The sequence below is a fragment of the Homarus americanus genome, unplaced genomic scaffold (genome assembly GCF_018991925.1).
Source record: "Homarus americanus isolate GMGI-L3 unplaced genomic scaffold, GMGI_Hamer_2.0 scaffold21314, whole genome shotgun sequence".
Classification (NCBI taxonomy): Eukaryota; Metazoa; Arthropoda; class Malacostraca; order Decapoda; family Nephropidae; genus Homarus; species Homarus americanus.
The window spans coordinates 1,233,751-1,248,535 of record NW_024720811.1 but is presented as its reverse complement, the minus strand read 5'-3'; the positions used below and the strand labels follow the sequence as shown (position 1 = coordinate 1,248,535).

The 14,785-nt window shown below is 49.8% G+C and overlaps 1 protein-coding gene across 5 annotated transcripts in view; it reads right to left on the bottom strand.

Moving 5' to 3' along the window:
- Positions 1-14,785, bottom strand: part of LOC121861205 — an 84,779-nt gene that overhangs the window by 3,226 nt on the left and 66,768 nt on the right. For 4 of the 5 annotated variants that reach the window (XM_042358826.1, XM_042358825.1, XM_042358824.1 and 1 more), the window contains 4 exons: positions 11,413-12,310; positions 4,927-5,050; positions 2,711-2,768; positions 1,326-1,450 (listed from right to left, as the gene is read on the bottom strand). In XM_042358826.1, coding sequence (XP_042214760.1) covers positions 1,326-1,450; positions 2,711-2,768; positions 4,927-5,050; positions 11,413-11,470 — 365 coding nt within the window. In that variant the 5' untranslated portion in view covers positions 11,471-12,310. The remainder of the gene's footprint in view (positions 1-1,325; positions 1,451-2,710; positions 2,769-4,926; positions 5,051-11,412; positions 12,311-14,785) is intronic. The other variant, XM_042358828.1, reaches the window with a different exon arrangement.

The following is a 14,785-nucleotide window of genomic DNA, read 5'->3' as shown; positions in this document are numbered from 1 at the left end:
GACACAAGGCAGAATCCTCTAGCTGTAGCAGCTCTGTAACAACAAGTTAACTTATTATTTACTAAATTGTCAAGCATGGCTGAAGTACACTCCATCACATTATTGATAAAAATAACTTCAAGACATACAGTAGTACAGTACTCTAATATTAGACTAAAATACTAGGCTTTGTGTATTATTGTATGTGTTGCGAGTCAGGGTGAGATGTCCTCACTATAAAAACACTTCAGACTCACTTTTTAACTCATGATTGTATTTACCATGAAATATTTTTTTTGAAGAAAATGAATTTAAGTTTATTAAAAAGATTAATGAGTGTTTAAATCAGTACAGTACACTAAATCTGGCCTTACTAACACTATCCTCAGCTGAAACACATTCCCTGTGGCATGACAAATACAGTATATAAATTTATTGTAATTTTTCACATTCAGAGGCTGGTCATTGTTGTCTTCTCACCTCATAAAAATAAACAAATGAAGCAGTTATATATATTAATTCCTAATTCAAAATTTCTACCAAAACAAATCTTAAATGTTGACTGAAATCTGGTCCCCGAGATATGCTAGGGACTGTCAGTTGGTTGAAAATGTTCAAAGGAGGGCCACCAGACTGGTGCCTGCACTTCGGCACCTCAGCTACCCTGAGAGATTGGAGCGCCTGAACTTGCCTAGCTTATACTACAGACGGGCAAGGGGGGACCTAATTGAGGTGTATAAGCATCTCAGAGGGCACTACTCAGTTGAGTGTCCTTACTTGGAGCTGGCGGACGCTTGCCCCACAAGGGGTCACAGCTCAAGATTGAAGAAGCCGCAAGTCCAGAAAACCGTGAGGGCAAACTTTTTCGGAGTGAGGGTTGTGAACTCTTGGAACAATCTACCAGAGAGTGTTGTGATGGCACCGAGTGTGAGCTCTTTCAAGACAAGACTTGACCAACACTGGAGCAGGTTCAGGTACATTCAGGAGCCGGTGCATGCCCAGTATTTGCCAACAGTGCGTGACAGAGACGTGACCGATCGCCCAGGCGGCTAGCGAGCCAATCTTTTGGTGAAGAAGATAAATGAAAAGAGACGTGACCGATCGCCCAAGCACACTGCAAGAGTTGAACATCACCAGCAACTACAATATCACCACAGCAACAACAACTACAAGAACACTCCACCAGGAGTTGGTCAACAGTAGTTTTTCAAGAATTTCAATAACAGCATCCAGGAAACCTAAATAACAGCACCCAGAATACTGTACTGTACTTCATCACCATCAAGATACTCCACAGTACAGCAGTGAGACAACACCCTGCTCCCTGAGGAAGAGGACGCACCCACCTCACAGCGGAGTTACTGGTAGGACTCATGGCCCGGGTGTTGGTGAGGGTCATCCACTGATCAGCGTACTCCTGGAGGCGCCGCCGCCGCTCCACCTCCTCCGTCTCTGAGTCGTAGTCTGGACCCTGAAGGATAAGAGACAGTATACATATATTGTTGTCATAAGAGAGAGAGAGAGAGAGAGACTGCAGAGGAATGTTCGTTGGGTGGAATTATATAAATGTGTTTATTGCAGTTTTTATGATACATGTTAGAGTTCGTGGGTAAATGGCCCCTACTGCAGGCACAACTATAAGCGAAACACTCCTCTATGTGGTGTAGCTTCCAGCAGCATGTCATTACAGGATGGAGGAGGGAAAACCAGGCGGTGTTGAGTGCTGGTGACGGTTTTATCCCACAGACCCTCCCGGCACCACACTACCATAAACACAGACACGTAAAACCTTGTACATCTGGCCACTTGTTTCCACACATTTCCATCTCTCTCACTAGCCTGGGTCTTGATGCCGGGCACTAAAACTTTTGTGGCTAGATTTTGTGATCAACACTGAGTTATGACGGCCAGACAGTATACTCTGACGTTTATATTGCGCCATAAACCAGCTGGATACTTGGACTGACTCTAGTGTTAGTGGTGCTGAGCCTGACAGAACTGTGTTTCTTGGGGCTGGACTTAAAGATTCTGTAACTTGATTAAGGTAACGCCTCAACCAATAGATGCATTGTCACACCTTTAATTACGAAGAAATTTTGACATAAAATCGTTATGTGTTGGTGGTGTACATGAGTCAACATTCTCAGAGCTTCCTACGTAATTTTTTTCCTATTAGTGGCGAAAGAAGGTGTTTAGTGATCTATGTGTTATATAGTATGAGTGTCGTAGTTTAAGTGCCATAGTATAAGTGCCCTTACTGTGCCTGAATAACAGTACCATAGTATACCTGTAAGTGCCCTAATATAAGTGCCATATTTTAAGTGAGTCAGACACATTCTCACAACTCCAGCTTGATACATGGTACAATCCTGAGAGAGAGAGAGAGAGAGAGAGAGAGAGATTACCTTCCTTGCATCATCACCACAACAGTCAACAGGGACCTTTACTCAGTTCAACACTAGACGTGAGTTTGACCTAAATATCCCAGATACTTGACTCAGGAACATTACGTTTAAGTCACCCATGAGGAGTGGAGGGGTGACCGAGTAAAGCGGGGTGAGAGATATAGGAGGTAGGGAAGGAGAGGGAAGAGAAAGAAAGAGAAGGGGTAAGAGAAAGAGAGAAAGGGGTAAGAGAAAGGGAGAAGGGGGTAAGAGAAAGAGAGAAAGGGGTAAGAGAAAGAAAGATAGAGAAAATGAAAAATACCTCAGTTACCCATAAAAATACTCACGTTTTCAATCTTCTCGTCCAGCATCATGAAGAAATCGTGTTGGCTGTCTGAGACCTTCCTGTAGGGGGAGAAATAAACACATTCACTACTCCATCTTTTACCACAGGGAGGGGAAGTGGGGAGGGGGAGGGGGTTAAAATTACCGCTAACGTTAACAATCGTCTTATCTGTCCTTAATTTTTCGTTCCTTTGATGATGTGAGAGCGCATTCACTTAACCTACGACATAAAAGGAAGAATTCTATAAGGTTCGTATGTTGAAATGTTTCCCCTTTTGGTTAAATTTATCTCGTAAGTTATGAAACACAGAAGGGGTGCTAAGATAAAAAATAAATGAATAAAATAGCGTACTGATAAGAAATTTTAAGAATCCGTAATATCGTATCTATAGTTAAGAGGAAAACAATCAACTTGGGAGCCTTTTAAGAATCCAGAACTGTATCGTATCTTATGTGAGTCAGTTAGGTACGTCATTCCATCAATAGTTACGAGGAAAAATTAACGTAAGATCCTCCATGACAGCCAGACATAGATACGGAGAGGAAGTTCTATTGGCGAGAGGAAAACTGTAGAAAGGGGAGGAAGGAAGGAGTGAAGGAAGGAGTAAGAGGAAGAAATGGATGGAATAAAGAAGAAGGGGAGTTGGAGGTAGAGGAGGAAAAGGAAGGAGTAGGAAAAGGAAAAGGGGGAAATGGAGAATTAGGTGGAAGGAATGAGGAGGAAAAGGGAAGAAAGTGTAGGAGGAAGAGGAAGAAGGGTAGGAAGAGAAAGAAGGAAGAAGATTTGCTGGAGATATATTTATTTTTCTTTCTGACTGACTCACAGAAGCTGACAGAAATTACAGGTGCTGCTTCATACTAATCAACTAATTCCTACTGTGACTACAACAGGTGACACACACACACACACACACACACACACACACACACACACACACACACACACACACACACACACACGGGCCAAAAAAATATCACTCACGATAAGATGAGAATTTTTTTTTTTCATTAATGCAAAAATTCTGATTTGAATTCTGATGGAGTGAGCCACAGCCCAGGTGTATTTTGGTACACCTGGGCACTATGGTGACAAAGGTGGCACTGTGTCTACCTCTCTCTCACACACCTGAGGGGAGTGTGGAGGGAAGGAGGGAGGGAAGGGCACGTGACATGTAAGGAGCGGTTGAGGTAAATGGGAACTATGTTAAGGGTTACCAGGCAGGTATAATCCCTTCCTAGCGGGTACTGTCCCTATCCCAGCAGGTACTGTCCCTATCCCAGCAGGTACTGTCCCTATCCCTAGCAGGTACTGTCCCTATCCCAGCAGGTACTGTCCCTATCCCAGCAGGTACTGTCCCTATCCCAGCAGGTACTGTCCCTATCCCTAGCAGGTACTGTCCCTATCCCAGCAGGTACTGTCCCTATCCCTAGCAGGTACTGTCCCTATCCCAGCAGGTACTGTCTGTCCTATCTAGCAGGTACTGTCCCAGCAGGTACTGTCCCTAGCAGGTACTGTCCTAGGTACTGTCCCTAGCATGTACTGCCCTTACCCTAGGTATAATCCCTTCCTCCCTATCCCTAGCAGGTACTGTCCCTATCCAGTACTGTCCTGTCCCAGCAGGTACTGTCCTTATCCTAGCAGGTACTGTCCCTATCCCTAGCATGTACTGCCCTTACCCTAGCAGGTATAATCCCTTCCTCGCAGGTACTGTCCCTATCCTAGCAGGCACTGCCCCCTATCCCAGCAGGTACTGTCACTATCCCTAGCTGGCACTGTCCCTATCCTAGCAGGTCCTGACCCTACCTGAGCAGGTATAATCCCTTCCTAGCAGGTACTGTCCCTATCCTAGCAGGTACTGCCCCCTATCCCTGGCATGTACTGTCCCTACCCTCTAACAGGTAGTCTCTATCCCAACAGGTACTGTCCCTATCCCAGTAGGGACTGCCCCGTTACCCTAGGTACTGCCCCTTCTTAGGTACTTCACCTCCCTTCCATGGTACTGCCACGTTGATTGGGTACTTCCCCCTTTGATACTCCATGTCCCTTAGGCATTCCCCTGTGCTTTTCCCTTCCCGTAGATACTTTCTTCTGTGCATGGAGATGCCTCCTGCTCCTAGGTACTTCCCTCTCTGTCTCTCTCTTCCTCCTTGGTGCTGCCCCCTCCCTGGGTACTTCCCTCCCTCTCCTCCTAGGTGCTGCCCCCTCCCGGGTACTCACGCCTGGGCCAGCAAGGGACCACCTGCACCAAAGGGCACCAACTTGTTGCTTAGCTGTTGTTTCCTGGAGGAGCTGCCCGCGCTGCTGCCTGAGTCCCCGTCACTCTCACAGTCCGAGTCAGCCTCTGTGAGTGGCAGGAAACATCTCCGTTAGTGTCGTGAGCAGGAAGATGACTTAGGTGTTAGTACAGTAGAGAACATAGTACACTACACTACATATATAAGAGAGAATCACAACACAGTAAGCGGCGAGGCAATACAAGAGTTTGGCTCCTGGAGTACAGCCACACCACCAACAATTACCTTCGTATATCTCTGGCTGTATTACCCCTGTCTTCTACTCTAGTCCCGACGACAATAATAATAATAATAATAACAGACAGATTAAACTAACACACTAAACACAATATGGCGTAGAAACTGACCTAAAACTCTACCGTAATGAAATGTGTTCTTTAACCATATTACGTGTGTGTGTGTGTGTGTGTGTGTTTGTGTGTATGTGTGTGTATGTGTCAATATCAGGTGTTTATCCACGACACACAGAAGGTGTACGAGGCAGTAATACACCCAGGGCCGCCCGGGGCTCGTCTACCTACACCCACATCAAAAAACGCGAGAAAGAGGCGATATTTACATTCGTGACGTCACAGGTTAGGGCCCAACGTTGACGTAGCCGAGAATAAAAGAAGATCGGGATGCGCAGATATAGATCACTCGTGGCAAGATGCTGTGATTATAATTATACACTACTGCGTGAGAGAGAGACACCTGGGCGGGTCATTACAGTGATAACCTCAGGTAAACAACAACTTCAACATCATCTCCACCTGCAGATAAAACCCATGTTGGAGTGTTGAGTGTGTGAGAGGAGGGGAGAGATGGGGAGGTGTGTAGGAGTCGTACTTGGAGTCTCGTGTGTGGGGGGGTGAGGGAGGAGGAGTGAGAGATGAGGGAGGTGTGTGGGAGTCTCGTGTGTGGGGGGTGAGGGAGGAGGAGTGAGAGATGAGGGAGGTGTGTGAGTCTCGTGTGTGGGGGGGGGTGAGGGAGGAGGTGAGAGGCAGGTAGCAAGGGTGTGTGAGAGGTGGTAGAAGAAGAACGAAGGATAAGAGCTCTCTCTCTCTCTCTCTCTCTCTCTCTCTCTCTCTCTCTCTCTCTCTCTCTCTCTCTCTCTCTCTCTCTCTCTCTCTCTAGCCACTTTGAGGTGGTTATGGAAAGTCGATGGAGTGATGGTGGTGGTGGTGGTGGTGATGGTAGTAGTGGTGGTAGTGGTGGTGGTAGTGGTAGAGGTTGGTGGTGGTGGTGGTGATAGTGGTGGTGGTGGTGGTGGTGATAGTGGTGATAGGGTGGTGGTGGTGATAGTGATGGGGAGGTGGTGGTGGTGGTGGTGATGAGTGGTAGTGGGTGGTGTGGTGGTGGTGTGGTGTGGGTGGTGGTGGTGGTGTGGTGATGGTGGTGGAGGTGGTGGTAGTGGTGGTGATGAGTGGTGGGGTGGTGGTGGTGGTGGTGATGGTGGTAGGGTGGTGGTGGTGGTGATGGTGGGTAGAGGTTGGTGGTGGTGGTGGTGATGGTGGGTGAGTGGTGGTGGTGGTAGTGGTGGGGTGATGGTGGTGGGTGTGGTAGTGGGTGGTGATGGTGGTGGGGTGGTGGTGGTGGTGGTGATGGTGGTGGGGTGGTGGTGGTGATGGTGGTGGGGTGGGTGGTGGTGGTGGTGATGGTGGTGAGGGTGGTGGTGGTGGCGGTGATGGTGGTGGGGGTGTTGGTGGTGTGGTGGTGATGGTGGTAGAGGGTGGTAGTGTGGTGGTGATAGTGGTGGAGGTGGTGGTAGTGGCGGTGATGGTGGTAGGTGGTGGTAGTGGTGGTGATGAGTGTGGGTAAGTGGTGGTGGTGGTGGTGATGGTGGTGGGATGGTGGTAGTGGCGGTGATGGTGGTAGAGGTGGTGGTAGTGGTGGTGATAGTGGTGGGGTGGTGGTAGTGGTGGTGATGGTGGTGGAGTGGTGGTGGTGATAGTGGTAGGAGTGGTGGTGGTTATAGTGGTAGAAGTGGTGGTGGTGATAGTGGTAGAGGTGGTGGTGGTGATAGTGGTAGGGTGGTGGTGGTGTGATGGTGGTAGAGGTGGTGGTGGTGTGGTGGTGGTGATAGTGGTAGAGGTGTGGTGGTGGTGGTGATGGTGGTAGAGGTGGTGGTGGTGGTGATGGTGGTGGGGTGGTGGTGGTGGTGGTGGTGATGTGGTGGTGGGGGTGGTGGTGGTGTGGGGTGGTGGTGGTGGGTGGTGGTGGACAGCTGTGGTGGTGGTGGTGTGGTGGTGGTGGTGGTGGTGGTGATGGTGGTGGGTGGACAGCTGTGGTGGTGGTGGTGGTGGTGGTGGTGGTGGTGATGGTGGTGGGTGGACAGCTGTGGTGGTGGGTGGTGGTGGTGGTGGTGGTGGTGGTGTGGTGATGGTGGTAGGTGGACAGCTGTGGTGGTGGTGGTGGTGGTGGGTGGTGGTGGTGGTGATGGTGTGGGTGGTGGTGGTGGTGATGGTGGTGGTGGTGGTGGTGGTGATGGTGGTGGGGTGGTAGTGGTGGTGATGGTGGTAGAGGGTGGTGGTGATGTGGTAGAGGTGGTAGTGCTGGTGATGGTGGTGGGTGGACAGCTGTGGTGGTGGTGGTGGTGGTGGTGATGGTGGTAGGTGGACAGCTGTGGTGGTGGTGGTGGTGGTGGTGGGGTGGTGGTGGTGGTGATGGTGGTGGGTGGTGGTGGTGGTGGTGGTGTGGTGGTGGTGGTGGTGGTAGGGTGGTAGTGGTGGTGATGGTGGTGGGGTGGTGGTGGTGATGGTGGTGGGGTGGTAGTGCTGGTGATGGTGGTGGGTGGACAGCTGTGGTGGTGGTACAGCAGGACAACTTCATGGCTCAACCTCCTTATTGAATCTGGGAGGGGGTGAGAGGGGGAGGGGGGTGGAGGGAGGGGGTGAGAGGGGGGGAGGTGAGAGGGAGGAGGGAGGTGAGAGGGAGGAGGGAAGATGGAAGGGAGGAGGAGGTGAGGAGGGAGGACAGGAGGTTGGGGGAAGGTGAGAGGGAGGTGAGATGGAAGGGAGAAGGGGATGTGAGGAGGGAGGAGATGGAAGGGGGAGGAGGAGGTGAGGAGGAGGCTTTTCTGCCGTCTCTCTCACTCCACTCCATCTCTCTCTCCTCCTCCTCCCCTCTCCTCTCTCTCTCCTCCTCCACCCCCTCCTCTCTCTCCTCCCCTCCACATCCCCTCTCTCTCTCTCACTCCTCCCTCCCTCTCTCTCTCACTCCTACCTCCCCTCTCTCTCTCTCACTCTCCCCACATCCCCACTCTCTCTCTCACTCCTCCCTCCCTCTCTCTTTCACTCCTCCACTCCCTCCTCTCTCTCTTGGCTCCATTTCCCCTTTCAGCCATCTCTCTTTAACCCTCTGTTTATTTACATGCTACTAGCGTTCTTCCTGTTTCTCTCTCCTCTCTCTCTCTCTCTCTCTCTCTCTCTCTCTCTCTCTCTCTCTCTTCCTACCACTGTGTCATTATCTCTATCTCTCACCCCACCTAACAGAGAGAGAGAGAGAATCTGTTACAAACATCATATTTCACTACCTATTTTTGGCTATGTAAATAAATTTGTGTACTGTATTTACACACACACACACACACACACACACACACACACACACAACACACACACACACACACACACACACACACACACACACACACACACACACACACACACACACACACACACCTCTCCTGTTTATAAGCACTCCTGTAATTTCCATTTTATTTTGGTAAAGAGTCAAATACAGGTGTGGCTATAGGTACAGGTGTGGCTACAGGTACAGGTGTGGCTACAGGTACAGGTGTGGCTACAGGTACAGGTGTGGCTACAGGTACAGGTGTGGCTACAGGTGCAGGTGTGGCTATAGTGCAGGTGTGGCTACAGGTACAGGTGTGGCTACAGGTACAGGTGTGGCTACAGGTACTGTACAGGTGTGGCTGCAGGTACAGGTGTGGCTGGTACAGGTGTGGCTACAGGTACAGGTGTGGCTGGGTACAGGTGTGGCTACAGGTGGGTGTGCTAAGGTGCGGTGTGGCTACAGGTACAGGTGTGGCTACAGATGGGTGTGGCTACAGGTGGTGTGGCTATAGTACAGGTGTGCTACAGGTGGGTGTGTGGCTACAGGTACAGGTGTGGCTGGTACAGGTGGCTACAGGTGGTGTGGCTACAGGTACAGGTGTGGCTACAGGTACAGGTGTGTGCAGGTACAGGTGTGGCTACAGGTACAGTGGTACAGGTATAGGTGTAACTACAGGTAAGGTGTGGCTACAGGTACAGGTGTGGCTGGGTACAGATGTGGCTACAGGTACAGGTACAGGTGGGTGTGGCTATAGGACAGGTGTGTACAGGTACAAGTGTCGCTACAGGTACAGGTGTGGCTATAGGTACAGGTGTGGCTGTACAGATGTGTTCGGTGTGTGGCTATGGTACAGGTGTGGCTACAGGTACAGGTGTGGCTACAGGTACCAGGTGTGGCTACAGGTACAGGTGTGTCTACAGGTACAGGTGTGGCTACAGGTACAGGTGTGGCTACAGGTACAGGTGTGGCTAGGTACAGGTGTGTGCTGGGTACAGGTGTGGCTATAGGTACAGGTGTGGCTACAGGTACAGGTGTGGCTACAGGTGGGGTGTGGCTATAGGTACAGGTGTGGCTGGAGGTACAGGTGTGGCTACAGGTACAGGTGTGGCTGGGTACAGATGTGGCTACAGGTACAGGTGTGGCTACAGGTACAGGTGTGGCTACAGGTACAGGTGTGGCTGGGTACAGGTGTGGCTGGTATGGGTGTAACTACAGTTACAGGTGTGTCTATAGGTACAGGTGTGGTTACAGATATAGGTGTGGCTACAGGTACAGGTGTGGCTACAGATATAGGTGTGGCTACAGGTACAGGTGTGGCTACAGGTATAGGTGTAACTACAGGTACAGGTGTGTCTATAGCTTGCGTTGTTCCATCTGCCTAAAATTATTCCAACTGCACCACCGTTGTACCACCTGTAATACCGTTGTACCTGTAATATCGTGTACCACCTGTAATACCGTTGTACCACCTGTAATACCGTTGTACCACCGTTTAACCACCTTCCCCAAATTATACCATCTGTACCACAGCAATTGTACCACCTTTGTACCAGCTGGACAAGGCAGCCACTCCCAGGTACAATATCCATGACCAGCCGCTGTCCGTGTCTCACTGACGGTACATTATTCACAGCTGGCTATTTCTGCCCAGTTACCACCAGTTCTCCAGCACCAGTACCTCTCCCAGTACCACATGTTGCCTCCCGGTACCATCAGTATTCTCCCAGTACCTGTTCCTTCCCGGTACCATCAGTCTCTACCAGTATCTGTTGCCTCCATTCCACCTGCTCAGTACCATCTGTCTCCTCCCAGTCCACCTCCTCGGTACCATCTGTCTCCTCCCAGTACCCTGTCTCCTTCCAGTACATGTCCCCCAGTACCACCTTCTCCTCCCAGTATCACCTGTCTCCCAGTACCACCTGTCTCCTTCCAGTACCATGTCTCCCAGTACCACATGTCTCCTCCCAGTATCACCTGTCTCCCAGTACCACCTGTCTCCTCCCAGTACCACATGTCTCTCAGTACCACCTGTCTCCTCCAGTACCACATGTCCCCAGTACCCTCTCCTCCCAGTATCACCTGTCTCCCAGTACCACCTGTCTCCTTCAGTACCACATGTCTCCCAGTACCATGTCTCCTCCCAGTATCACCTGTCTCCAGTACCACCTGTCTCCTCCAGTACCACATGTCTCTTACCACCTGTCCTCCCTACCACCTGTCTCCCAGTACCACCTGTCTCCTCCCAGTACCACCTGTCTCCTCCCAGCACCACCTGTCTCCTCCCAGTACCATCTGTCTCCCAGTACCACCTGTCTCCTCCCAGTACCATCTGTCTCCCAGTACCACCTGTCTCCCAGCACCACCTGTCTCCTCCCAGTACCATCTGTCTCCAGTACCACCTGTCTCCCAGCACCACCTGTCTCCTCCCAGTACCACCTGTCTCCTCCCAGCCACCTGTCTCCCAGTACCTGTCTCCTCCAGTATGTCTCCTCCCACCTGTCTCCTCCCAGTACCACCTGTCTCCTCCCAGTACCACCTGTCTCCTCCCAGTACCACCTGTCTCCTCCCAGTACCACCTGTCTCCTCCCAGTACCACCTGTCTCCTCCCAGTACCACCTGTCTCCCAGTACCACCTGTCTTCCAGTACGGTGTCAAGGTTAATATCTAAATTTTCACCAGATCAAATCTTCAGTTTGTGGCAGCTGACCTGTGTGTGTGTGTGTGTGTGTTTACCAATAAGACAATGCACACCTGTAATTAATTATCTGACAGGTGTTAAAGAGCAATAGATGACAAGAAGACGTTTATACACTATGTGAGAGAGAGAGAGAGAGAGAGAGAGAGAAAGACTCACCGTTTTTCTTGTTCTTCTTTGGACTATCACTACCAAGTGTACTTCGTCCACATCCCATGGCGGGGGCCCAGTCATCGTTATCGCCGGCCTTATTCCTCCTCCACACAGGGGCGAGAGTCGTCTGAGTGAGTGAGTGTTTAGGTCCTGTCGCTACCTCATGTTAAGTGCACCTCGGGGGGAGTGTTCGGCTCATGGTTAGGTTAGGTTCTGTGTTCGCCGCCTCCTCTTATGGTTTTTTTTTTGAGGGGGGGGGGTTGTTTTTTCTTTTATTTTCACTGCTAGGTCATGTTCCGTATACTTTTGTTAACACTTTATTACACTTGTTAATGACACCAGTACACAGAGGTCAAGTGGTGTTGTGTAAGGGGTCAGGTGGTAGGTCAGGTCAGGTCAAGTCATCCTCACGTGTGTTTCAAGTTCATCTCAACAACAAGAGAGATAACGTTACTTGCATCATCATGGCTCCTGGTTGTTCCGTATCACATCTTCCAAGGAACACAAGTAACACCCCCTCCCCCCCCACACAATGTTCCTTAAAACACACACACACACTAGGGAGATATTTCCTCGACTGGTTAGTAAGATTCAGTAGCACTTTCTTGCCCCCATAGTGGAGATTCGTTCACTATGTACCTTTTCTAAGCCTGTCTCCGGCACCTTCATCCTTCTCTACCACCACCAGAGGCGTCACTACACCTTCAGGCTTCCACTGGTGCTCCAACACAACGCCACTAGCATCTAATTCACTATTACGCCTTAATGGTTCACGAGGCCTTCATGACACCTGTAACTCGTGTAGAGGCTGTGCTGAAGAAGGGTTCCTGTAGAGGGAGTCCTGTAGACGTCCTAGAGTTAAGGACGGCAGGAGCAGCACCCACTTGTAGGCGACGAGACAATCCTGTAGAACACAAGATGAATTATTATTATTGTTATTATTATTATTATTATTATTATTATTATTATTATTATTATTATTATTATTATTATTATATGACGATTCTATGACGATTCTCCGTTTCGTGTGTGTGTGTGTGTGTGTGTGTGTGTGATGAGACACAAACACACACACACACTTACCACGCTCATAGATCAATATGGCTCCGGGGGTTGCCAACTTCCATTAGTGAAGCATGAGCTCCTTCCTCTGCCCTCACCCATTCTTTTCCCCTCACCCCTTCCCTCCCCCTAACCCCTTCCTCTCTCCCCACCTACCCCCCCTCATCTCTCACTGCATCGACACAAGGAATCGAATCACAAGTCCACACTCACCTCGCCATCTAAGCGCCATCTTGGAGTCATAGCTCAAGTCAACCAATCAGAAGCGACCTTACATCTCTACTTAGGGAAATAAAGTGTCTTGGGATTGGTTGGTGGCATGTTGAGGTAAAATACGAAGGATGTTGAATGAGGTGAGAATGTTTGTGTGTGTGTGTGTGTGTGTGTGTGTGTGTGTGTGTGTGTGTGTGTGAGCTTCCCTTTAACTCATCAATATTAATTACCTTATCTTTATGACGCTTCCCACACTAATTAACATGACCAGGTGGCCGCCCACGACCTGCCCACATCCACCCATGACCTGCCCACACCCGCCCATGACCTGCAAACACCGGCCCATTAACCTGAACACACCCGCGAATTAACCTGCCCACACCCGCCCATAACCTGCCCACACCCGCCCATGACCTGCCCATACCCACCCATGACCTCCACAACCACCCATGATTCGCCCACACCCACCCTTGAAACTCGCAACCACCCATTATCCGCCCACACCCATCCATGACTTGCCCATATCTCGGCCCATGCCCCCTCCCCTGCATGACCCACGTTTCGTGTTGACGTGGCCAGACAGACAGACACAGACAGACAGACAGACAGACAGACACACACACACACCGTATATTTAATCTCTCAAAGACACACCCACAGAACCCCGGACGTCCATCTGTTTACATTAGTCTCCCCTCGCGACCACTATACTGCCACGTTTTCTTTTATGCTGAAGTAGAGAATGTTTCGTTGTTTTAAGGGGACATTTAGGTGTTTATTGGTTATATATGGACATTGAGGGATAGATAAATAGAAAGATGTTTTTATTATTGTGGTAGTTTTGATCTTAGTTATTCCCAAGTGAGAGAAAAGAGAGGGAGGGAGGAGGGGGGAGGGGATAAAAAGACCAGGAGGTAGGGAGGGAGAGTTAAGTGTTTTTCAAGACCTTGCGGATGTCTATCTATCCATCTATCTATTTATCTATCTATCTATCTATCTGCTGACCATACGAATTCATCCCATACAACTTAAGTTAGTCACCCCCCTGAGAGGAAAGATCACGTTTTCTCCACCAAACGTTTTATTTATTGATTACCTTAATTATTTATTGACCTCAGGCTTAGGGAGTATATATAGTGGTAGGCAGAATTAGTTTAGGTTAGTTACCCCTGAGGCTTCCTTTCTTGTGTCACGTTTTCTGTTATCCTTCGGGAGGTCTTAAGATTTTGACCCAGCCTGAGGTCTAGCTACTGCCCACGATAGATAGATTTTGTATTTTTTTGTCTCCTCTTCGCCACTGATCGGCTCGCTCGCCGCCCGGGCGATCGGTCACGTCTCTGTCACGCACTGTTGACAAATACTGGGCATGCACCGGCTCCTGAATGTACCTGAACCTGCTCCAGTGTTGGTCAAGTCTTGTCTTGAAAGAGCTCACACTCGGTGCCGTCACAACACTCTCTGGTAGATTGTTCCAAGAGTTTACAACCCTCACTCCGAAAAGGTTTGCCCTCACAGTTTTCTGGACTTGCGGCTTCTTCAATCTTGAGCTGTGACCCCTTGTGGGGCGAGCGTCCGCCAGCTCCAAGTAAGGACACTCAACTGAGTAGTGCCCCCTGAGATGCTTATACACCTCAACTAGGTCCCCCCTTGCCCCCCTTGGCTGACTAAGGATAACCTGAGGTGTGTGTGTGTGTCCTGTGTGTGTGTGTGTGTCCTGTGTGTGTGTGTGTGTGTGTGTGTTGCTAGGGCTTCACCTCCTCTGTGCTTGACGTGCTTGAGTCCTCTTCCGGTACACATAAAGGCATAAACGTGACCGGCACCGCACCTGGACCACCTTCATTTCCTCAACTGTAACGTCAGGTGCCTCGAGCTCTAACCTGGGACACTTAGGTCTTGAAGCGAGTACTGTATCCACTTAGACACTGTACACTCACTCTCTCGCCTCTGCCATGTTCCCTCACTCTCTCCTTCCCCTCCATCCTTGCTCTTTTCCTTATTCACCATTTATCATTCACTTTCTTGTTTATTCTTCACATTTTGCTTCTTCCTTCATCATCATCATCTCTCTCTCTCTCTCTCTCTCTCTCTCTCTCTCTCTCTCTCT